We start from the raw sequence: 26,050 nt of genomic DNA, 5'->3' as shown, positions 1-26,050 counted from the left end.
GATGCTCATCAGGCTGGAAAAGGTGACAAAACCATCTCTAAAGAGTTTGGACTCCACCAATCCACAGTCAGACAGATTGTGTACAAATGGAGGAAATTCAAGACCATTGTTACCCTCCCCAGGAGTGGCCGACCAACAAAGATCACTCCAAGAGCAAGGCATGTAATAGTCAGCGAGGTCACAAAGGACCCCAGGGTAACTTCTAAGCAACTGAAGGCCTCTCTCACATTGGCTAATGTTAATGTTCATGAGTCCACCATCAGGAGAACACTCAACAACAATGGTGTGCATGGCAGGGTTGCAAGGAGAAACCCAAGAACATTGCTGCTCTTCTGCAGTTTGCTGAAGAGCACATGGACAAGCCAGAAAGCTATTGTAAAAATGTTTTGTGGACGGATGAGACCAAAATAGAACTTTTTTGTTTAAATGAGAAGCATTATGTTTGGAGAAAGGAAAACATTGCATTCCAGCATAAGAACCTTATCCCTTCTGTGAAACATGGTGGTGGTAGTATTATGGTTTGGCCTGTTTTGCTCCATCTGGGCCAGGACGGCTTGCTATCATTGATGGAACAATGAATTCTGAATTATACCAGTGAATTCTAAACAAACATATCAGGACATCTGTCCATGAACTGAATCTCAAGAGAAGGTGGGTCATGCAGCAAGACAACGACCCTAAGCACACAAGTCGTTCTACCAAAGAATGGTTAAAGAAGAATAATGTTAATGTTTTGGAATGGCCAAGTCAAAGTCCTGACCTTAATCCAGTCGAAATGTTGTGGAAGGACCTGAAGCGAGCAGTTCATGTGAGGAAACCCACCAACATCCCAGAGTTGAAGCTGTTCTGTATGGAGGAATGGGCTAAAATTCCTCCAAGCCGGTGTGCAGGACTGATCAACAGTTACCGGAAACGTTTAGTTGCAGTTATTGCTGCACAAGGGGGTCACACCAGATACTGAAAGCAAAGGTTCACATAGTTTTGCCACTCACAGATATGTAATATTTGATCATTTCCCTCAATAAATAAATGAGGAAGTATAATATTTTTGTCTCATTTGTTTAACTGGGTTCTCTTTATCTACTTTTAGGACTTGTGTGAAAATCTGATGTTGTTTTAGGTCATATTTATCCAGAAATATAGAAAATTCTAAAGGGTTCAAAAACTTTCAAGCACCACTGTACAGCACACCTAATATTTGGGTGAAATGTCTCTTCACCAGATTCACCTTGACCAAACATTTTTGTTTACCATGAACAAGCTTCTGGCAGAATTCTGGTTGGATATTTCACGACAGTTCATGGTAGAATTGGTAGCGCTCAATTAAATTTTTTTTTTCTTGGCATGAACTCGACTTATAAGCACGGTCCATATATTTTCAATAAGTTTGAAGTCAGGACTTATTTTAAGCTTAATGTTAGCCTGCTTCATCCTCCACAACCAGCTCTGATGCATGTTTGGGTTCTTTGTCCTGTTGTAAGTCCCAAGTCGTGTTCAAGTTTCTGATGGTTTATACTGAAGAATACTGAGGTAGTCCTCCTTCTTCATTATTCCATCCACTTTGTGCAATGAACCAGTTCCACTGGCAGTAAAACAGCCCCAGAGCATGATGATCCTACTACCACCACCAGCTGGTACAGTGTCCCTCTGTACATGGTAGTCATTATGGCCAAACAACTTAATCTTTGTCTCATCTGACCATACAGCTTTCCTCCAGAAGGCTTTTTCTTTGTCCATATGGTCAGCCTCAAATTTTAGTTAAGCTTGAAGGTGTCAATTTTGGAGCAGGGGGTTATTTCTTGGATAGCAGCCTCTTGGTCCATGGTGATCTGAACTGTAGACAGTGATCCATCAGCTTCCAGTTCATGGCAGGGCTGTGCCATGGTGGTTCCCAAGTTGTTCTTGACCATCCAAACCAATTTCCTTTCAGCTGAGGGTGACTGTTTGGGTTTTCTTGAAGCAAAGTGGCTTGGCAAAGTGACTACACCTCACAATAACTTGCATACAAATGTTTGAACTTGATCTTGGAATTTGCAGTTGTTTCTTAATGGCTCCAAGAGACATTCCGGAGTTGTGTACATCTGCAATCCTCTTTCTCAGATCTGCACTGAACTCCTTGGACTTTCCCATTTTACTGTGTGTTGGTCAATCCAGCGAGTGCTGTAAACAAACCCTTTTTATGAAGGCACAGAGAAGCTACCAGCTGTAGTCAATCATGATCACTAACAGGAAGTTAAGAGACCTCGGACTTGGCCAGATAAGAGACATTTTGGAAGTTTCAGCACCTCTGAATTAATAATCTAAATGAGCATATGTAAATTTTTGACCCTGTGTTGATTTCAGAAAACCGAAAGAAAATTAAAACTTGTGCACCAAATGCTAGGGTTTGGGGGTTTTTTTAATTAAAGATGTGTGCTGTACATTCTGCCACAGAAAAAGAACAGTTCAAAAAAATTACTGAAAGCCCAAATATTGCCACGACATTCATATCCAAGATAACATTCATGTCACTGTATGTAAACTTCTGACCACAACTGTACTTAGTTACTTTTAAAATCCACGACAGCTACACACAACAGAGCAATCTGGCAGCCTGCTGCTAATCCCTTGCAAAATCCTTTGCCCTGTTGCTTTTTTGTTGTGTCTGGCTAACGTTTGGCTGAGCTGAAGTCCCAGCTCTAATAGTAATGGTTCACCACTGCTTTTAAACATGCACGAAGAATATCTAATGAAGTTTTGGTCGCCTTTCAGGTGTTCAATGCGTTTTTCTCTTTCCCGGCGAACAAAGAAATGCTTCTGCAAATGCCCAGCAGAAAACTCTCTCATTGAATATTCGCATCAGCTCCGATGTGTAAATCATACTGAACGCTCATTCTCCATTGGGTAGAGTGATGTAATAGGATAAGCGATATGCTAACAATATTGCATGCTATCAAACCAAATGAATGAAACCCGCTAAAAGGGAATAGAATGCATGTTTTTATTCCATCAAAAAGTGTCCTGTATGTATAATAATATTTAATATATTACTATTATCATTTACATCAATATTATTTATATTATAGTATTATTAATAAACAGTACAACCCCATTGTCATAAAATCATAATAGATATAATGAATCAGTGACACGTCAAGTGAAGATTATTATTATTATACGTTGTGTATAGCTTCCTTTCATACAGTATACACATATCAGCATGGGATTGTGTGTAAGAGTGTGAGAATGTGTGTGTGTGTGTGTGTGTGTGTGTGTGTGTGTGTGTGTGTGTGTGTGTGTGTGTGTGTGTGTGTGAGATGGACCAGTGTTCCATCTAGGGGGAATTCCTCCTTCACACCCAACGTTCCCAGGATAGACTCCGGATGTGACCAGGATAAAGTGCTGATTGAAGATGAATGAAACATTTATATTCCCAATGCAGAAAAAAACAAGCAGCTAACACTGATTTAGACATCATCCTCTAATCTCATCATCATTTTCGTAATTTGCTTCACTGAAAAAAAATCAACCAGTTTCTGGTAACTAATGAATCTACCAGAAAGTCCAGAGAATGCATTTGCTTTGGGAGAGAAGAACAGTAGGACAGTTTGAGAGGAGGTCCATGAGTAAGAGAGAGAGAGAGAGAGAGAGAGAGAGAGCGTAACTTTGTTCCCAGAAGACCTGTAAATATTACTGTCTGTATCTGTTTTAGAGAGGCAGCAGAAGCAGGGGATCCATTCATCTCTTGAAGGCAGTGTGGCTGGAAGAAAATGTCATGTGTGTGTGTGTGTGTGTGTGTGTGTGTACACACAAAGACTTTAATCCCGGCTCATTCTGATGAAGCCAAGGCACATCATTTCATCAGCTAGGCTACTATGATTTCTCGGTCAGTCATTAACTTTGCTCCTCTCATTTAGCAGTAACACCTTTTCATTCTACCCAATTCACTGACAAATCCTAAGTATGATTACACATTCAGTGACCACTATATTAGGAACACCTGTACACTTACATATTCATGCAATGATCCACTCAGCCAATCGTGTGGCAGCAGCAAAATGAATAAAATCATTCAGACGCAGGTCAAGAGTTTTGGTTAAGGTTCACATCTAACATCTGAATAGGGGAAAATGTCATCTCAATGACTTTGACCGTGGTTTTGTTGGTGGTGGAAAGATAGGCCGCTTTGAATATTTCAGAAACTGCTGATCTCATGGGAATTCCATGCACAACAGTCTCTAGAGTTTACACAATGGTGAAAAAAAAATCATCCAGTTCTGGGGCAGAAACGCCTTGTTGATGAGAGAGGTCACAGGAGAATGGACAGACTGGTTTGAACTTATAGGGAGGCTACGGAAACTCAAATAAGCACTCTTGACAAACATCATGAACAAAAAAGCATCTCAGAAAACACAGCATATTGAACCTTGGATGAGCGACAGCAGCAGAAAGGTCCCACTCCTGTCAGCCGAGAACAGAAATCAGGCTACAGTGAACACAAACTCATTGAACCTGAACTGTTGAAGAGTGGGAAAAGATCAGAGCAACAAAGATTGCAATGTTATTTGTTATAATAGTTAGCTAAAACTGCATAACGTCTTGAATGATCTCGGATTATTTTCAAAATGTGTTTAAGTGATATGTGGGCTTCATGTAGACTCAGTGGATGTCTATACCAGTAGTGTTAAAAGTCTAATCATTGTGCCCATTGACTACGGTAGTAGTTAGCTTAAGGCTGTTTCCAAACACAACTCAGTTTTGGCCTTCTACAGGAAGTTCTCACCCTCTTCCTGTCCTGCCCAGTTGCTGAAAGCCACCTAGCTACAAAGCTGTTTGGGACTGTTATGGGAGGTATGTGGCAAAAAGGGGGGGAGGAACATGTACCGGTATATGGAATTACACAATAGTCCCATTGCTTTCTTTATACAATTCTCCTACCACACTTTCATCTACACACACTTTCATCTGTCTACCAATTAGTCATTTTTTAATTTGCCATAAAAATGAATTACATTGCCTTTGAAACTTCAGAGAAAACTTGCTCCCCTCCTCGCTGTTGCAAAAAAGATTCATATCACGAGGAGGGATTTTGCTCGGTTATATATGACATTCCTGTGACAAGCTTGGCGAAAAGGTACAATAAAGACGCCACACTGAGGATGGATGGTCACCTGGTGTTAGTAATTTACAGCTCGGCCGCTTCCTGTTGCACTCCCCGTTCGCTGTGGGCTAGACTGCAGCCGGTGCGTGTGGCACACCAGCGGGGAAATGCTGGAACTTGGCCCATTGTCGCTCTTCCATGCTGAGCCTCAGAAAAACACCTCCAGCCAGGCTAAGTGTTTACTCACTGTTAGCCTAGAGAACATGCTGGAGACCCTCAAGAACTGCAGGTTCTCTAGATATACTGCTTCCCGATTTGAAGCTCGGCTCTTTCAAGAACTAGCTGTAATGTCAAGTCAGATTTCTTGTCATAATACAGTACAGAATTAAATACACATTCACTGGTTACTTTGATAGAAATCGATACTCCGGCTTGTTCATGCCATTATCCATCCAGCCATTATCTAAAATAGTCTGGCAGTAGAACAAGAAATTTTAAAGCTTAAAAATAGTAAATACTGTACATATCCAGAACTGGGTTTAATAAGCATATAATTTTATTGCAGTGTGTTAATAGGAAGTGCTAGATAATTTTGACGATATTCAAAATGCTAGGCGGCACGGTGGTGTAGCGGTTAGCGCTGTCGCCTCACAGCAAGAAGGTCCGGGTTCGAGCCCCGGGGCCGGCAAGGGCCTTTCTGTGCGGAGTTTGCATGTTCTCCCCGTGTCCGCGTGGGTTTCCTCCGGGTGCTCCGGTTTCCCCCACAGTCCAAAGACATGCAGGTTAGGTTAACTGGTGACTCTAAATTGACCGTAGGTGTGAATGTGAGCGTGAATGGTTGTCTGTGTCTATGTGTCAGCCCTGTGATGACCTGGCGACTTGTCCAGGGTGTACCCTGCCTTTCTCCCGTAGTCAGCTGGGATAGGCTCCAGCTTGCCTGCGACCCTGTAGAACAGGATAAAGCGGCTAGAGATGATGAGATGAGATTCAAAATGCTTTTTATTGAAGAGACATTTTTGCAGTGTGCCAACAGCGCAATGCATAAAATCATGCAGATACAGGTCAAGAGCTTTAGTTAACGTTCACATCAAACGCATTCACTGAGCAGCAATTCTGTGGGTGGAAATGCCTTGTTGATGGGAGACGTCAGAGGAAAATGGCCAGGATAGTCTGAGCTGACAGTAAAGCTATGGTAACTCAAATATTCACTCTTTACAACCATGGCAAGCAGGAAAGCATCTCAGAATGAACAAGACGTCAAACCTTTGGTCAGATGGGATACAAGAGCAAACGATCATATTGTATTCCAATCCTGTCAGCCAAGAACTTGAATTTGAAGCTGCAGGGGGTACAGGCTCAACAACGCTGGACAGGTAAACGTTGGGAAAACATAATTTCGTCTTTTTCCAAATGTTACCTTTCAGTATATACAGAAAGTGACAAGATTTAAGATTGAATGCACAAGTGTAAATTTAAAAGTCCTGTCAGTATTCAAATCCAGAACTAGAAGAAGGAAATGTTTTTTTTGAAAGAAACTCTCACTGACAGTTCAATTTAGTCTCAGATTAGTTTTATCCGGGGATGGAGAACAACACTCACAAGCCAAAATGAAGTGCAAAATTAAGACACTAGCCCAAGAAAATAACTTTGTGGCAGGTCACCCTGGTCTGGCATCTCTTCCGACCTTTACTGGTCCAATGTGGTTCTTAATTGAATTGCCGCTGGCTTAACTTTGCCAATAAAAGCAAATGGCTCAATTTAACCTCTGAATTCCCACTAGCTCCTAATATGCAGAAGAACCTCACACTTCATTCCAAAGTGCAGCTGAAGCATATAAGGCCCTCTGCACCAAACCAACCCCTGCAACCACCCAAGTCAACTTCATGCCTAGTAAACCTTACCAAAGAAGCCCTCCCCAGCTGCAAAGGTCACGTTCCAATAAAGCAGCATCAATGAGGCTTCTTACTGCCCTTCAGGGGTTGTAAATCTCCTCTAGAATGAGAGAACGAGGCTGTAGGTGTCATGGACAGATGACACCTGCAGCAGAGACCAGTCAGTCCACCGCCACGTCCACTAGCCCCAGTATGCCTCTATAATGCGTCACTTATGGCGTAGGCGAAACGGAGGGAAATTCCTATTTACAGATCATTGGAGTGCTGAGCTCTGAACATGGTGATGTAGTCTGGTTGTAGAAAAATAGAGCTGACGGGCCACACATCTGCACACTGGCCTGTCAAAGGGCTGATTTACTCTGGGCCGGAGAGAAGCAGGAATGCAGCCTGGGAAAAGAAGAGCCTATACTGTGCCCCTGCACCCCTCCTCAGGTCCAGATATTATTTATGACCTGTCCATTCATGGCAAATTCTGCAGCATCTGAATTTGCCTGGTGCATTAAGTAACGTCTTAGGTCATTTAAATAATGTGTGTGCAGATGTGGCTATTTTGTAGCCAATATTTTTGATATTACTTTGAACTCTGTACAGAGATAAACATCAGGTTGCATAATGTCCACTGACGCGCAGCCTATTTGTTTTAAGAGTCAAATTTAGCATATTTAGCAAGAGCGGATTCACAATCAGCTTCAATATCATCTTCTTTACAATTTTACTGATCCAGGCTCAACTCTTTTGTATCTGAGCTTTTGATTTCCTGTGCCAAAAACATTCCACGACCCGAAATATTTAAGTGGAATTTCTACACACTTACCGGTAGAAACAAGGGTTATTCAAGAAATCTTTGTGTAATTAATTGTAAAAAGATCCTTCTTTGATTGGGGAAACACACTATTGTGGGCAGACACGCAGCTTGTGAACAGGCAAGGCAGGCAACTGCTTGGGCCCCCTGGCCCAGGGGCCTCCCGAGAGTCGAGGCCCGAGGGCTTATTTATTTTGTTTTTATTGTTTTTATTGTTCTTTACCATTGTATTTTCACATTTGGAATTTAAAAAACTTTGGTTTCATACATTTTTCGTTGGTGTCAGATTATTTATAACATATTGGTGATGAACACTGGTCAGAAGGGCCCCCTGGAAATTTTTGCTTGGGGCCACAACAGACTCTAGAATCGCCTCTGGTTGTGGGTTCTGCATAAAGCATTCAAAGTGCATATCCTGGACCAATTTCGGGTTTTTTTATATGAAAGAATGTCCCTTTACACAATCATCCAGAAGGGTAAGTTTGCACAAGGCCATCTGTCTACAGCAGAAAAAATAAAATAACAAAACGCGTCTGGAAAAATCCCAAGGGAGTCTGGAGCCAGATTCGTGACGTCACCTGCGGAACCGCCAGCAAGCTGCATGAGCAGGCACAGGCTGCACGAGCTTTGCACGGTTTCAGTGCACAGCCTGTGTAGACCAAGCGCTCCCATTTCTCTCTCATTGTCCGGTCTTTTGGAGTACTAATCCCATCAAGATTGGTGTTGCTACACCCTCCTACGATACGTCTGTTAACCATTTTAATAATTACGTGATAACATTTAAGAGATTTGCAGAAAACAACCAGGTCGTTTTCTCATAAACAAACCAGCGCTGACGTAGGATTCAGAAGGAGGTGTCCCGCACGCGACGTCACGAAAATCAATGTTTGCCGGGAAATCCAAATGCCAAGTTTTTTTCAGAGACGGACCAATTCGCCTCAAATGGCTTGATTTCAACTGAATTTTTCTGGTATTGTGCAAGGTAAAAAAATTGCACAAAATGCAAAATGTGACAGATATTTGACCAAAGCTTAATATAAAATAGGAGAATTACATTGATCTTGGAGGGCGGCACGGTGGTGTAGTGGTTAGCGCTGTCGCCTCACAGCAAGAAGGTCCAGGTTCGAGCCCCGTGGCTGGCGAGGGCCTTTCTGTGTGGAGTTTGCATGTTCTCCCCGTGTCCGTGTGGGTTTCCTCCGGGTGCTCCGGTTTCCCCCACAGTCCAAAGACATGCAGGTTAGGTTAACTGGTGACTCTAAATTGACCGTAGGTGTGAATGTGAGTGTGAATGGTTGTCTGTGTCTATGTGTCAGCCCTGTGATGACCTGGCGACTTGTCCAGGGTGTACCCCGCCTTTCGCCCGTAGTCAGCTGGGATAGGCTCCAGCTTGCCCGCGACCCTGTAGAACAGGATAAAGCGGCTAGAGATAATGAGATGAGATGAGACATTGATCTTGCTCCTGAATTTACCCAAGATGTGCCCTTTAAGGGTTTTACCAGAAAGGCATGCTGAAAGATTCAGTTCTAGTTAGCTTTTCCCCAAAAAAGGTATCTGTTTAACTGTTTTCTCAGTCTCTGGCTCAGTCCAGCTCCGTATAATCACACCCTGTAAAGTTTATGTCCTTTCAGCTTTGAATGTGCCTGATCCAGCTCATAAGCTTATTATCAAGCCTTTTGCGATCTGAATCAAAAATTAAGTTCTAGAGAAAGGACTGGAGAAGGCAAAACACACACACACACACACACACACACACATATATATATGTAAATACATCCGTGTAACAAGTTTGTTGTGTATTTTTTCCTTTTAAAGAGCAGAAAATATAATGAAACTCAGACAGAACATTTAACTGGACAGTTTATAGCCTATCCCATATTGGCCTCAGTTAGGAGAAAGCTAATTGTTCAAAGTGTAGGTATTTATATCTTTTTGCATATCACCGTACCACAGAACAAACTCTCTGTGCTAAAAAAAAATAATGTGTAGCGTAAGTAAAGAGGAAACAACTACAGAGATTTTGGAGAAACTGCAGAAAATGACACGGACTCTGAACTCAATGAGGCATTAAACTGTCTCTTTGGGCCATTCTCAAAACTTAAATGGCATGACAAATGAAGTAGTGAGTAGTTGTATTAAACCTACTATTACCTCAGAAAGCTTAATGATGATGGGTTTCCAGGCGTACTACTTTTGTTCATGCTCTCTTAAAAAAAAAAATGCAAGTTAATCAGGTTTCTCCTTTCGATTCACAGTTATTCTTGAAATAATAAAACGAAACAAGCTGAGGACAAAATGCTCTAACCTGCACAAATACATCTGGATGAGCTCATCAGAGAGAAAAATTATAGTTATTAACACCAGCATTGTGTTACCTTCCCGAGGCAAGAGTTTGAAAGATTAATTTTGTTTATGTATCCAGTGAAATGTGGAGAAACGAATACACGACTGTGATCCTCAGATAATCCCCCTGAACCATGTGCAAAAAGTAAGCAAAGGGATAAGTAGGTTCGCTTGCCTGCACATGTCCAGGAATGACACTTTTACAACTATTTTTGTACGAAACAGGAAAAAAATTCTCCAGGTAGCCTCCCTCCACCCCTGTCTTTGGGTAGACCTCGGTCTGGTTTCCGAGTAATTGTATTTGTTGAGACGTTGCATCTCACTTTCTCTAGGCAACTGTAGCATTTACGAGCGGTTACTCACACAAAAGCAGGGAGGTCTGATTGCTCAGCTAATTGGTGTCGGCAAGAGATCACAGAGTGGGCCTCATAAAATCCAATGCCCCTCTACCCCATTACATCACGGCACACTGGGCCAGGCGAGGAACAAACCTCTCAGACTGCTATTGCTGGTTTCAAAATGATGTCGAAACGCAGCATATTTTGACCTAGTTGTAGTATCACAAAACAGGGGCATTTTAAGGACTTTTGCCACTCAGCTTTGTCTTTGTCCACTATTAACCCTCATCCTACCATGCTATTTTACACCTTAATCTTACCATGTTGGGTCCGTTTGGACCCCAATACTTTTCTTTAAAATTAAAGCTTATAAAGAAAAAATCACCAGATAAGTTTTGTTCAGAACATCTTGTATTAATAACAGCAATACACTAAAGGGCCCAAGGCATAAAGAACACACTTAACCTTCATCCTACCAGCCAATTTTACATACACAAACTACCAGGCGGGGTCCGTATGGACCCCAGGAGGGAATACCTTGAAATCAATGCAGTAAGAACCAATTCAATGCAGCAAACAGACATAACTTTATTGAAGAACAAAATCCACTATGGCTGAATATCAATGATGTATTATAAATGCAATAACATTGCAATAATATTGCAATAACTAGCATACATGTAGCAAATTATAGCGCCACAAAAAAGATTGGCATTATATACATGATTTTTGCAGCTCATGCAGCTGTAAAACATTCTGGATTACAACTTAGGTCTTTTCTTACAGAATTTAAAACAAAAAAGTAATTGTAAAATAATTTAGGGCTTTTGTTTTGCAGCCTGTGCTTATTGCAGCAGTGGGGTCCACACGGACCCCAAGAAGGAATGCCTTGGTAGTTTCATTATGGAACATAAAAGAAATAAAAGAAGTTAACTTTCAGTGTGCTATTCAATTATAAAATGAAAGACAGATAAACTTTACTCTGGGGTCCGGTTGGACCCCAGTAACAAATTAATTATACCTTCACAATGCAAAAAGCTGATCTTCCGGTGCTTTAGTGTTTTAATTAAGACATAAATTCCGACAAATTCATAAAACGGTGAGGCAGTATGTCGCATATTTTTAAAATGGCAAACAAACATATAGGTGCGGGGTCCAGATGGACCCCACTTGGTAGGATGAAGGTTAAAAGACACACAAACAGACGTCTTCGTTTTCTTGTTGCTGAAACATTCAGTTCGAAGTGCTTCCTTGCTTATTAAGCCTTTCTTATGTTTTAATCTTTAATCCTGTCTCCCAGCACAAAATGCACTCTGGTTAGTGCTGGACAGGTATTAAAAGGGGTTAGAAGTCAGATTAGGGATTGATCGTTTAACCTTTGGTGTATCCCCACAGGCTAGAGGAAAAATATGTTGCGTTAGCTATGCTAAAGAGATTCACAGCTTTGCTCTTATCCCTGTCACCTTCAGGGATTGTTCACAGCAAGCTGAAACAGAGCAACCACACTGGCAGGGTTTGCCATCATAGAGCAGAAAAATGAGTGATTCCGTGTAAAATGCAGCAGTCCAGGACATTTAATTAAATTCTAATGAGGCATTTAGTTGTCAGCACTTTCTGGATGAGTGACACCTTGTGATCGACTTATGAGTACGCTCACAACACGACCTGTAGATAGCAAAAGAAGATAGCTTCTAGTGGACACAAAAAAAAAACAAACCTGCATTTAAAAATCCTGTAAAATGTTGTTTCGAGTGTGATCCCTCCGCTTCCTGACTGTGTTACTTATTCACTCATCCCTCCTAAGAGCCAGAGAGAATCGAGCAAGCAGGGGAAAAAAATCCCTACATCTATCACTACCACATTCCCTTCATCTTTAATTGTTTCATAAAATGCCAAGGTGATTCTTCACCAAAGGCATGTCCATGAAACAAAACAAGGCAAAAAAAAAATTCAAATAAATCAGTCTACTCACAGCGAGCCAATATGTTTCTTTTTACAATTGCCATCAAAAGCATTCCAGAAAGTTGTAAAGAAAATTAATTGGCTTGATGTCACCCTGCCCGAGTTGTTGTTGTAATTCCTGCTCCCAAAGAACCAGCAGCTGCTTTTGAAATGTGTTGACGGTGAAGGTAAAAACGAGGATCTGAATATTTCACAAACGTTCCATCTTGCATCAGTGCTGTTTTATTATTACTGTTGTTATTTGGCTCACTACCAGAGTTGTCATTTTAATTGCTGTTAAATGTCTCTCCATTAAAAAAAAGATAATCAGGCTGTACAATTATGCATGTCATCACTGCTATTTAAAATATAATAATCATTGACTTGATTATGTGCATTCATAAGTACTGTACCACGAAGTGTTGATTTAATGTGTGCTCTCAGAATTTAAATAGATGCATCACCCACATAGTACTCTTGAGTTATATTATGCAAGTCGTAAAAGTGCTTTGTGTGGGCTTCAGAATAAATGTTTCTAATAAAGTTCTGCTTTTATCATTTATTGAATTTTTTTTTTTTAATTCTTCAGTCGTACTGGTTTATTAGTTTCACTGATCCGCACAGCAGCGTTTGTTTTACCCAGGATACTGATACAAAACCTGTTGACAACTTTCACGTCCAACTTTCCATGTTCTTATTCAAGCAGGGAAATTCAGAGATGTACCCCAGACAGGGACACTCAGACAGGGCCAGACAAGATCTCACCTGCCAGCTGAACCAGACATAGCACAGCCTCACCCGGACCCCACCCCCTCCCTTAACCCAACTCCAGATACAAAGAGAGATTTGTGGCTCTAAAACTGCTTACAGTAAGCACAGCGATGTAGCTTAAAAAAAAATAAACGATAAAAGCAAACAGATTTTGAAATTGGAATGCGATTAAGCATTGCAACAGAGTGAAAGTGTGCTTAAGGATGCAAGAGAGTGTTTCTGACATGAGTGTTAATCCAGCGAGAATTGAAATGCAAGTCTCTCACATCATAGTGTGTCAAGAAGATGAGCATTTTGTTTAACTTGGCACTCACCACACGACCATGATGGGCCAACGGTAATTACGGACTTCAGGCAGTGAGAGGTTAATTGATCTGGGATAAACAGCTATTTCGGAGGAATGCCTTTCTTTGCCCAAACTTTCGGAGAAAGACTTTTGTCTGTCTGTGGCTGAATCAGAGAACACCTGTAGGTGTAACAGGATCCAGATACAGTGATAAATATTTACGTTGATTTGTCAGACACTTTTGTCTGAGTGATTTGCATCCAAGTTGGTATATAATCCAATTATATGCTTTGCTTGTAGAGTTGATAGCAATATAAGTGTATAAGTGCTTTCGAGCAGTGGAGTCTGGCAATCAGGGGTATGTGAGGCATAGCCAAGGGCGCTGTGATTTTTTTTATTTTTTATTTTTTTTTAGTTGCAATGGTGGAAATCACAATCCACCATTGCCATTTAACTTTATAACTTATAGTTTATAGTCAGTTTGACTGGTCACTTAAATGAAACGGGTTTAAATTATATGGTACCTTTGTAACTGACAAAACAAGTAGGCCTATAAATAACGTCAAATGGACCTGTTGTGTTCTGTCAGTGGAAAGTTTAAGAATAAAAAATCTTTACGTCTCCAATAAGTTATTGAACACATTTGAGTAGTTTATAAAATAAATGTGTGCCCAGGGAGTCTGTGGATTTACGGTGTTGGGTATTTTTTTCCCTCAGCTAAAGGAGTCATTGACTGCAAAAAAAAAAAAATTGAAATCTGCTGTTTTGGGAAAAAAAATTAAAAACAACAATTAAATCCCAACAATACAAAAGCCATCTATGGCCAGGAATCCTAGAACACAAAATAGTCCATGCTCTTTGGGTAGGATCTCCTGTCCGTCATGATGATGTTAGAAGTATGCTAATAAAAATAACAGAGTAGTATAAGTAAACATGAAATAAACTAATTCGTTTTCATTTTTAAAAAAAAACGATAATCACATGGCAAAACAGAGCACACTTGGTGTGTACACATACGTTCAGGTTCTGTAGGAAGTTCTTCTGGAGTCACTGAATCAGGACGTTCTTGAAGATTGCAAGTGAATCCACAGAACAATCCACGCAGATGACTGAGTCAAATCACAGGTGAAAACCTTTAGCCTTAATTCGTACCACGTGGACTGTGTCCGAAATCATTCACTCATTCACTACTCCCTTCTCACTATATAGGGAATTCTATATAGAGAATATATAGTGAGCTCAATGATAAAATGAAAAGCACTTTCAGACACTACTCCGCCACGCCGTTATTTACATCATTACTGTCGTGTAATTAAAACGTGCCAAATCAGTCGGCTGGTGGGTTTTCAAAATAATAAATACATGCATGTCTTTTTTGTGATAAATACATATTATACTGAGCGTATTTTCCACATTAATAAATACAAAGTACTTTACTTTACCTTTAAGTACCTTACTATTTTTAATTGCACTTGAATGTCCGTTTATAATGTGTTTCTTCCTCCATCCATTCACTCCAACACACTTTTTTTTTCTTTCAGCGTGAGCACAATGCATGATGGTATATATTGTTTGGTTAGTGACCATCGGTTGTACACTACTTTGCATTGTGCAAAGTACAAAGGTGCATTGTGGGATACTTTGAGTCCACTATATAGGGTGTAATAATTCTCACTATATATTCAGACAGCACGACAAAATGGTGAACTCACTATATATCCACTATGTAGTGAGTAGTGAGTGATTTCGGACACAAGGATGGAGGTGGTGGTAGCTACAGCACTGCTTACTTGCAAACCCTAAATTTTGAGATGGACAGTAGGCTCTGATGAACGAGATGAGTGTAGTTGAATTGGTGAAAGATAACATCAAGGACTTGAACTTTGTGTGCACCAACTTTGGAGAGTTGGCAATTTTCCATTGCAGTTTTGTGCAAAAAAAAAAACCTCAACAAAATATAATTGCGACTGGTCTGTGTTTCCATTGAGTGATGCTATATGATTAAAGGAGGGTTTTTTTCTTCTTGTGATAGTCATTCCAATTACACATGGCAAAGGATCTCCTGATAAGTTTCCTAAAGACCTGATAAATGTTGGCACTGCAATTTCGATTACATCCACCACACTATCTGTGTTACTGTTTAATCAAAGGCAATGAGGGCATGTGAAGCATGCAATGATGGAAAGGCAAACTGCTTATAACTGGCAATGGCCACGTAACAGAGATTTCTTGGAGGTCATTGTCTGCAATGATTGTACAGAGGTCCTGTGGATCCTAAACTTCAGAATGACTCACTTAACATTTGATGAGTTTTGCAACACAGTAAAACCCCTTGTGGGTCCCCCTACCCCTACCATCTCATGACCCTCATCCAACCCTAAGAAACACACCATGTTTTTGAATGTCATGTAACTCTTCATGTCATGTCATTTGACTTAAATGTGAAAAAATGTGTTTCCATTTCAATTTTGCATTTATTGATAATATTTCAGACAAGTATTGCTTGATCAAATCATCTGAAAAACCACCTCATGAACGTATAAACTTTTTTTGCAATATTTTATAGTTTGGGTTTTTTTTTTTTACAACCCCAATTCTAAGAATGTTGGGACATGGTATAAAACATAAATAAAAACAGAATGTGAAGATTTGCAAATCATGGAAGCCCTATATTTCATTGAAAATAGTATAAATACAACATGTCAAATGTTGAAACTGTGAAATTTTATTGTTTTTTGAAAAATATATGCTCATTTTGAATTTGATGTTAGCAACATGTGTCAAAAAAGTTGGGACGGGGCAACAAAAGACTGAAAAATTTGTGTAATGCAAAAAAAAAAAACTAATTTGGTTAATTGGCAACAGGTCAGTAACATGATTGGGTATGAAAAAATAATCCCAGAGAGGCGGAGTCTATCAGAAGTAAAGATAGGGAGGGGTTCACCGCTCTGTGAAAGACTGTGTGGGCAAACAGAGCAACAATTTAAGAATAACGTTCCTCAATGTAAAATTGTAAAGAATTTGGGGATCACATCATCCATGGAGGCGGCACGGTGGTGTAGTGGTTAGCGCTGTCGCCTCACAGCAAGAAGGTCCGGGTTTGAGCCCCGTGGCCGGCGAGGGCCTTTCTGTGCAGAGTTTGCATGTTCTCCCCGTGTCCACGTAGGTTTCCTCCGGGTGCTCCGGTTTCCCCCACAGTCCAAAGACATGCAGGTTAGGTTAACTGGTGACTCTAAATTGACCATAGGTGTGAATGTGAGTGTGAATGGTTGTCTGTGTCTATGTGTCAGCCCTGTGATGACCTGGCGACTTGTCCAGGGTGTACCCCGCCTTTCGCCCGTAGTCAGCTGGGATAGGCTCCAGCTTGCCTGCAACCCTGTAGAACAGGATAAAGCAGCTACAGATAATGAGATGAGATGAGACATCATCCATGGTATATAATATCATGAGAAGATTCAGAGAATCTGGAGAAATCTCTGTATGCAAGAGACAAGGCTGAAAACTGACATTGGATGCCTGTGATCTTCAGGCCCTCAGGCAACACTGCATAAAAGGCAGACATGTGTCTGTAGTGGAAATCACTGTATGGGCTCAGGAACACTTCAGAAAACCATAGTCTGTGAAAACAGTTCATTACTGCATCCACAAATGCAAGTTTAAACCAGATATAAACAATATCCAGAAACACCGCCACCATCTCTGGGCCCGAGCTCTTTTATGATGGACTGAGGCGAAGTGGAAAATTGTCCCGAGGTCTGACGAATGAAAAGTAGAAATTCTTTTTAGAAATCATGGACACCACGTCCTCCAGGCTAAAGAGGAGAGGGACCATCCGGCTTGTTATCAGTGCACAGTTCAAAAGCCAGCATCTGTGATGGTATGAGGGTGCATTAGTGCACATGACATGGGTAGCTTGTACATCTGGGAAGGCATCATTAATGCTGAATGACATATACATGTTTCGGAGTAATATGCTGCCATCTAGACAAAATCTTTTTCAAGGGAAGGCCTTCATTCTTTCAGCAAGACAATGCCAAACCACTTTATATGCATATTAAAACTGCATGGCTCTGTAGTAAACGAGTCTGGGTGCTAAACTGTCCTGCCTGCAGTCCAGGGGTGGGTTTCCCAAAAGCCTCTTAACTCAGAGAGAGAGCATTCATTGTGTTGCTCCTTCGACCATTTAACAATGACCTTTGTGTTGCGATGATTTTGGGAAACTCAGGCCAGACCTGTCTCCCATTTAAAACATTTGATGCATTATGAACTGCAAAATACAACAAAGGAGGCACCGAACTGTTGAGGAACTGAAATTGTACGGTATATCAGGCAATAATTGGAAAACATTTCTCTTTCAAAACTACAGTAATTAGTCTCCTCAGTTCCCAAACATTTACAGAGTGTTGTTAAAAGTAGAGGTGATGCAACACCGTGGTAAACATGCCCCTGTCCTAACTTTTTTGAAACATGTTGCTGACATGGCGGCACGGTGGTGTAGTGGTTAGCGCTGTCGCCTCACAGCAAGAAGGTCCGGGTTCGAGCCCCGGGGCCGGCGAGGGCCTTTCTGTGTGGAGTTTGCATGTTCTCCCCGTGTCCGCGTGGGTTTCCTCCGGGTGCTCCGGTTTCCCCCACAGTCCAAAGACATGCAGGTTCGGTTAACTGGTGACTCTAAATTGACCATAGGTGTGAATGTGAGTGTGAATGGTTGTCTGTGTCTATGTGTCAGCCCTGTGATGAGCTGGCGACTTGTCCAGGGTGTACCCCGCCTTTCGCCCGTAGTCAGCTGGGATAGGCTCCAGCTTGCCTGCAACCCTGTAGAAGGATAAAGCGGCTTGAGATAATGAGATGAAATGAGAATACAATTTCTCAGTTTCAGCATTTGATATGTTGTCTTTGTACTATTTTCAATGAAATATAGGGTTTCCATGATTTGCAAATTATTACATTCTGTTTTTATTTACAGTTTACACCGTGTCCCAATTTATTTGGAATTGGGGTTGTAATTTACATGTTTCCATTACTTCTTTTTTAGTTCACAATTTCAGCTTGCACATTGAGCAGGTTAATAGAAACCCGCCTAGTAGCAAGCGATGAAGAAGACTGTTAAATATGTGAGCTGTTGTCTATTCTGATTCATTATATGGCAGTGTTTTCCTCATTTGGATCATCTGAAGTAGTTTGTCACTGGAAGCTGGTAGGGGGTGCAGTCCAACACAGTTGCAGGAGTTGATCCATGTGATAATGACAACCTGGATGAGGAGTTGTACCGTATATTCTATGAGGCACATCCTGTGGTGGGTAAAGTAAGGTTAGTCAGTGATAATGAAGATGTCAATCCATATATCAGCTAAAAAAATAAATAAATAAATAAAATGCTTAAATAGTTATAAGGTTTAACATATTTAAAAAAAAAAAATGATGTGTACATTATACACAGAAGAATACAGTATAGCTGATTTCATATGATGTCAAAGGTACTGGTTTGTTTAGTTGTGGGTTTGGGTTTTTTATTTTCGTTTTGTTTTGTTTTATTTCTTTTTTTAACCTTGGTGCAAGTACAGTGGTGCTTGAAACTTTGTGAACCCTTTAGAATTTTCTATATTTCTGCATAAATATGACCTAAAACATCATCAGATTTTCACACAAGTCCTAAAAGTAGATAAAGAGAACCCAGTTAAACAAATGAGACAAAAATATTATACTTGGTCATTTATTTATTGAGGAAAATGATCCAATATTACATATCTGTGAGTGGCAAAAGTATGTGAACCTTTGCTTTCAGTATCTGGTGTGACCCCCTTGTGCAGCAATAACTGCAACTAAACATTTCCGGTAACTGTTGATCAGTCCTGCACACTGGCTTGGAGGAATTTTAGCCCATTCCTCTGTACAGAACAGCTTCTCTGGGTTGGTGGGTTTCCTCACATGAACTGCTCGCTTCAGGTCCTTCCACAACATTTCGCTTGGATTAAGGTCAGAACTTTGACTTGGCCATTCCAAAACATTAACTTTATTCTTCTTTAACCATTCTTTGGTAGAACGACTTGTTTGCTTCGGGTTGTTGTCTTGCTGCATGACCCACCTTCTTTTGAGATTCAGTTCATGGACAGATGTCCTGACATTTTCCTTTAGAATTCACTGGTATAATTCAGAATTCATTGTTCCATCAATGATGGCAAGCCATCCTGGCCCAGATGCAGCAAAACAGGCCCAAACCATGATACTACCACCACCAGGTTTCACAGATGGGATAAGGTTCTTGTGCTGGAATGCAGTGTTTTCCTTTCTCCAAACATAACGCTTCTCATTTAAACCAAAAAGTTCTATTTTGGTCTCATCCATCCACAAAACATTTTTCCAATAGCCTTCTGGCTTGTTCACGTGATCTTTAGCAAACTGCAGATGAGCAGCAATGTTCTTTTTGGAGAGCAGTGGCTTTCTCCTTGCAACCCTGCCATGCACACCATTGTTGCTCAGTGTTCTCCTGATGGTGGACTCATGAACATAAACATTAGCCAATGTGAGAGGCCTTCAGTTGCTTAGAAGTTACCCTGGGGTCCTTTGTGACCTCGCCGACTATTACATGCCTTGCTCTTGGAGTGATCTTTGTTGGTCGACCACTCCTGGGGAGGGTAACAATGGTCTTGAATTTCCTCCATTTGTACACAATCTGTCTGACTGTGGATTGGTGGAGTCCAAACTCTTTAGAGATGGTTTTGTAACCTTTTCCAGCCTGATGAGCATCAGCAACGCTTTTTCTGAGGTCCTCAGAAATCTCCTTTGTTCATGCCATGATACACTTCCACAAACATGTGTTCTGAAGATCAGACTTTGATAGATCCCTGTTCTTTAAATAAAACAGGGTGCCCACTCACACCTGATTGTCATCCCATTGATTGAAAACACCTGACTCTAATTTCACCTTCAAATTAACTGCTAATCCTAGAGGTTCATATACTTTTGCCACTCACAGATATGTAATATTGGATCATTTTCCTCAATAAATAAATGACCAAGTATAATATTTTTGTCTCATTTGCTTAACTGGGTTCTCTTTATCTACTTTTAGGACTTGTGCGAAAATCTGATGATGTTTTAGGTCATATTTATGCAGAAATATAGAAAATTCTAAAGGGTTCACAAACTTTCAAGCACCACTGTAAAAATAGAATAAAACTTTTATGTGTAGTTGATGGAGAGAGGAAAGCAAAGTACATATTGTGGAAGTATGAAAGTTATTGATTAAAAAACCCCTGAAATCTATAAAAAAAATCTGAAAGGTACAAATAAGGACATTTATTCAGATGTCAGAACAGAAACCTGCCAAAACTTAGACAAACACACTACGACATAGCAGTCAAAGCTTTTTGACCTGGATATTTTAATCAAACTCGAGTAAAAACATCCGCCGTCTCTGCCCCTGTGGTCATACTGGGTTCTGTGACTCAAAGCTGAAGGCACGGAGGGAGGAGACATTTTTGGCCTGTTGCTCTAAATACGGCTTATCAGAGCAGCAGCTTATCAGCACCGAGAGACAATTAGCAGGAGATAAACAGCGTTGCAGTGTGTGAGAGATAGCACAGTCCTCATTATGAGAGGGTCTGGCCAGCTGCTGTGATAATGCTTTAATAATTACTGTTTCAGTATTCACACACACACGTCCACACACAAACACAAACAACCTGTGTTAGACTTACTCAAATTGTGTTTAGCTTCTGATTATAGAATTGCTAATACAATCTTGGTGTTAATAAGAAAGAAAATCTAGCGTGTCACTTGACCAAGAAACAACAAAGCCTTTGGTCATAAGGGCTGCATTCGAAATAGAAGGTTGTTGCCTTGCTGCCGTAATAAATGTAATAGGTGTCTCATAAGGCAGGACTTTCGACTGACGGCATCTTCTAAGGACGTGTGTTTCAAACGACCTTTTAGGATAGCATTTACTTTAACACGTGATGTCGTGTAACTAAACCAAAGAGTTAGCTCATTGGCTAGTAGATGCCTCACAAAACGTATCAAATTTATTTGGTTATAGTCACAGGGTTATGAGATGGTACAATGTCTCATCTCATCTCATTATCTCTAGCCGCTTTATCCTTCTACAGGGTCGCAGGCAAGCTGGAGCCTATCCCAGCTGACTATGGGCGAAAGGCGGGGTACACCCTGGACAAGTCGCTAGGTCATCACAGGGCCGACACATAGACACAGACAACCATTCACACTCACATTCACACCTACGGTCAATTTAGAGTCACCAGTTAACCTAACCTGCATGTCTTTGGACTGTGGGGGAAACCGGAGCACCCGGAGGAAACCCACGCGGACACGGGGAGAACATGCAAACTCCGCACAGAAAGGCCCTCGCCGGCCCCGGGGCTCGAACCCAGGACCTTCTTGCTGTGAGGTGACAGCGCTAACCACTACACCACCGTGCCGCCCATGGTACAATGTAACTTTTCAAAAGTCTACATGAAAAAAGAAACCCAATGCTTATATTCGTACACCAAATCACTTTTCTGTGAAGTTTGGTCTGCCATCTTTTTTTTTTTTCCGTTGCTTGAGGGAGCAGCCACATAGATTTAGGGGTAATAAGCAGCACTGAGGATACACTGATGTTTCCTTCGACTGGGGGCAGTTAGAAGGCACGTTAGAAGACAGGAAACAGGAGTTTGTTCAGTTTTGAACGATCCTCGATGCCTCGCTATCTTGTTCAACATCCTTCTGAGACAGCAATTTCCCCATTTCAGATGCACCCAAGGTCTTTCCAGTGTCTTGACACTGAAGGCGCCTTACAAAAATGCTAAATAAAAACATCACAGAAAATCATACCCTATGAATGATTACATGTTTTTTTTTAATCTCTTTGGAGCATGTGGCGTGCCAACCAAACAAGTCCTTGTGCAAGCGATTACTATAGAAACGATATCATAGATTACAAAACCACTCTGACCAATCAGAATCGAGCTTTCAGCAGCATGTGTGTATAATATGTTTTTAGAATAAGGTTGGTAAATTTATCCCGAGCGTTAAGACCCGCATCAGCTTTCTTTTATTCAGACAGTTGTGAAAACAAAGCCAGCATTTTACTCGAAAGTACAATTGCTCTGGAACATAGTGAGCCATTTTCTCGTTCGCACAAAAAGACTGAGAGTGGAACTGAATGGTGTCTAATATCAGAGGACTTAACAAAGAGCGTAAGATAAAAGCCTGGATTTTGTACGCTGTGGACGTGCTGAATGGTCCAAGTGCTTGAGGTGTGTGTGGATAAAAAACTTGACAGCTGCCTCACACCTTCTTCCTGTGGGCATGTGTGTGTGCGCGTCTAGGTTTTTATGCTTGCGTAATGACCCCCATGCAGTGAGTAACTGCTGCCTGCTTTCTGAAGCAGGTGTGAGCTGGACCAGAGCACTGTGTGTTATATGGGCTGAACAGTGTGTTTTTGTGGCATGTAGCGTTTTAGTCTATCGCTTCCATCTTGGAGTAGTAACCTCAAAGCCAACGCCACAGATGGAGAGGTTAAAAGAGAATGAGCCGTGATGAGGGCCTTTCTCCTCCGCACCTGCACGCACATGAGTTGGTTCTGCTGCGTGAAAGACAGCCTCATAAATAATCACTGAAGCAGAACTACAAAAATGTGGAATTCTTTTCTGCTGAAAAATAGTCGTTCTGTTTCCCTTTTGAAATAATGCTTCATATTATTGGTGATCTGCCCAAAACAGTTATCCGTAACATAATCGGAAAGATTACACTGTCTTGTAACATACTGTGATTACATTTCAATACTTTTGAATGTATTTCCATTTAAGGGCCGTGCGCTGAATTATAAAACTGGCCATATTTCCATCTGATGAATGCTTTCCTAGTAGAGCACATGCTCGCTGTCTGTTTGCCATACGCCACGTTTCACTCGACTTTTTCTTTTGAGGGGGAAAAAATGCTGCTCAAACATTTCTCCAATTTTGTGCTGTTCTCCCGTAAAAACAGTTCGCTAATCCGATTGCATCACAGCACAAGACTTTTCATGACAAATAGAGAGTAGGAATAGTCTCAACATGTAGAAAGTTAAAAAGATACAATCTTCACCAAGTGGTATGTTTTATTAAGTCATACTTAGTAAGCATGTGTTATGTGTAGCAATGATTTACTCGGTTACAGGAATATGGCTTTACTTAAAGGATATCAAAAACTTTCATTATAGCTTCCATAAAAGGTTGAGATCTCTGGGGGGGAAAAAAATCTCAATTTCATGCCTGACGTCAGTGGCTGGGAAAGTTCATGGGTCAAATCCATGAGCAGGTGTGCGTGTGTGTGTGTGTGTGTGTGTGTGTGTGAGAGAGAGAGAGAGAGTAATATACTTGCTTCTTGTACTCGTGCCCATTCATTTTATGAAGCATTTGCCTTTTAATAAATAGCTAGAATGGATGAAATCCCAAAGATCCAGTGAAGTCATGAAAATAACAGAGCTTTCTCAGGACACAAGGATACATCTCTATTCTTACCACTCTCTCCTGTTGTCCTATTCTTTATTGGGAACTGTGGAGCCAGTAGGAAGCTTTCTCAGCCCAGCTCAGCTCACTGAATCATGTCATTCTGCTTTGGCTAGGGAGCGAGCAGCATTACACTATAGCTGTTGAAAAATCAATTAGAGCGATTGTTGCGCCAAAACCAGCTATGTTGAGAGGTGTGACTAATGATGACGCTTAGCAGGAATTATAAATTTTGATTATTTAGGGTTATAAATCCTTGATGTTCATTAAATTTACTATTTAGTAGCTCTGGTGTTATTCATTAAGGGTAGCCTTGTACCTCATACTGTATTTGTAGAGAGTGGGGTGTTTTTAAATTATTTATTTACATATGCTTTACCTGATGCATGCTATCACTTTAACGTGTCCTTCTTTTTTACTTTTTGTCCCTTCTCTATTCTTTAGCTTGTCACTGTAATCTGCACGCACGCCGGTGTCGGTTCAACATGGAGCTGTATAAGCTGTCAGGACGCAGGAGCGGAGGAGTTTGCCTCAACTGCAGACACAACACCGCTGGACGCCACTGTCACTACTGCAAAGAGGGCTTCTATAGAGACATGACTAAGCCCATCTCACACAGACGCGCCTGCAAAGGTATGGAGAGAGGTTTTAATCTGTGAAAAATGAATAAGATGAAGGTATATACACTCTAATACTAATAATACTACTAATTCGTAGTAACCAATCAGAGTCAATCTCACAGACAAAATTTGTACTTGTAGCATGGTAGGCAAACGCAGTTTACGTTCACAGATAAAGTATTGAGAGCACTTGCTGAATGAGTGGGAAATATGGATACCGAATAGGGGCAAAACCAGGCCTGCTGGAAACAGGGCAAGATTGGGGTGGGTGTTTTAAAAGAGGAGTTCAGCAAGCATCCAACTGTCACCAAAATGGCACAATCATATTGCATCAAAAGGGATTTTTTTTTTTTACTTTTTATCCCAAACCCCAATATAATGGAGCTTGTATGCCTACATATAGACTGTGTCTCATTCCGCTTATCTCATCTCATTATCTCTAGCCGCTTTATCCTGTTCTACAGGGTGGCAGGCAAGCTGGAGCCTATCCCAGCTGACTACGGGCGAAAGGCGGGGTACACCCTGGACAAGTCGCCAGGTCATCACAGGGCTGACACATAGACACAGACAACCATTCACACTCACATTCACACCTACGGTCAATTTAGAGTCACCAGTTAACCTAACCTGCATGTCTTTGGACTGTGGGGGAAACCTAGTCTGGTTAACACCAGACCATATCACAAGTGAAATATGGTCTGGAATCCGCCTATTGAATTTCTCATAGGGGAGGTGTGGTTTACGATTGTCAACGGCCGTTTATTGGACGTTGCGAATGTCTATCATTTGGCGTATACGTAGCCCATGGCCAATCATGGCAGTTGTACCCGGTGACGTAGTTAGAGCGACGAAGAAGACGAAGAGGCGAAGAAAGACTGAAATGCCAAACGCTGTTCTTTTTTTAAAACAAACTTTCGCTCTAAACTATTCAGAACAGTGTCTAAAGCTTGATCGAAAGTTTGGTTCGTATCGCTCGCCGCCATGTTAAATGTGATCCATAAACAGTCCCAAATAAACTACAAGCTTCTGTTTGTCGAGTAGTACGCGTCACCGTCTTTCCACCCCTCCCCACTCTCTGATTGGCTCCCTAACTCAGGCAAGCCTTTAGACCATAGTTTCCATGCTGTCTTTTCAGATCGGAACGATTGTGCAAAGCAGCATGGGATTTCCCAGGCTAGGGGAAACCGGAGCACCCGGAGGAAACCCACGCGGACACGGGGAGAACATGCAAACTCTGCACAGAAAGGCCCTCGCCAGCCACGGGGCTCGAACCCGAACCTTCTTGCTGTGAGACGACAGCGCTAACCACTACACCACCGTGCCGCCCCATTCTGCTTATTACAGTACTAAATAATATGCTTTAAACAGCATTGGCAGCCTGGTTGGTAGTGTATTAATTTGACATGCCGTTTATGCGGTTTCAGGGACAGTCACACAATGCAAGGGCTGATATTGGTGGAATATACACCACAATCACCTGTGATTGGTGGAAT

At 41.3% G+C, this 26,050-nt stretch overlaps 1 protein-coding gene across 1 annotated transcript in view; it reads left to right on the top strand.

Annotated features, from left to right (window-relative positions):
• Positions 1-26,050, top strand: part of ntn1b (netrin 1b) — a 74,968-nt gene that overhangs the window by 16,680 nt on the left and 32,238 nt on the right. The window contains exon 2 of the mRNA XM_060901591.1: positions 24,382-24,570. Coding sequence (XP_060757574.1) covers positions 24,382-24,570 — 189 coding nt within the window. The remainder of the gene's footprint in view (positions 1-24,381; positions 24,571-26,050) is intronic.

The sequence above is a fragment of the Neoarius graeffei genome, chromosome 20 (genome assembly GCF_027579695.1).
Source record: "Neoarius graeffei isolate fNeoGra1 chromosome 20, fNeoGra1.pri, whole genome shotgun sequence".
Classification (NCBI taxonomy): Eukaryota; Metazoa; Chordata; class Actinopteri; order Siluriformes; family Ariidae; genus Neoarius; species Neoarius graeffei.
Note: the sequence above shows the minus strand (reverse complement) of the source record. Positions and strands in the feature narration are given on the sequence as shown.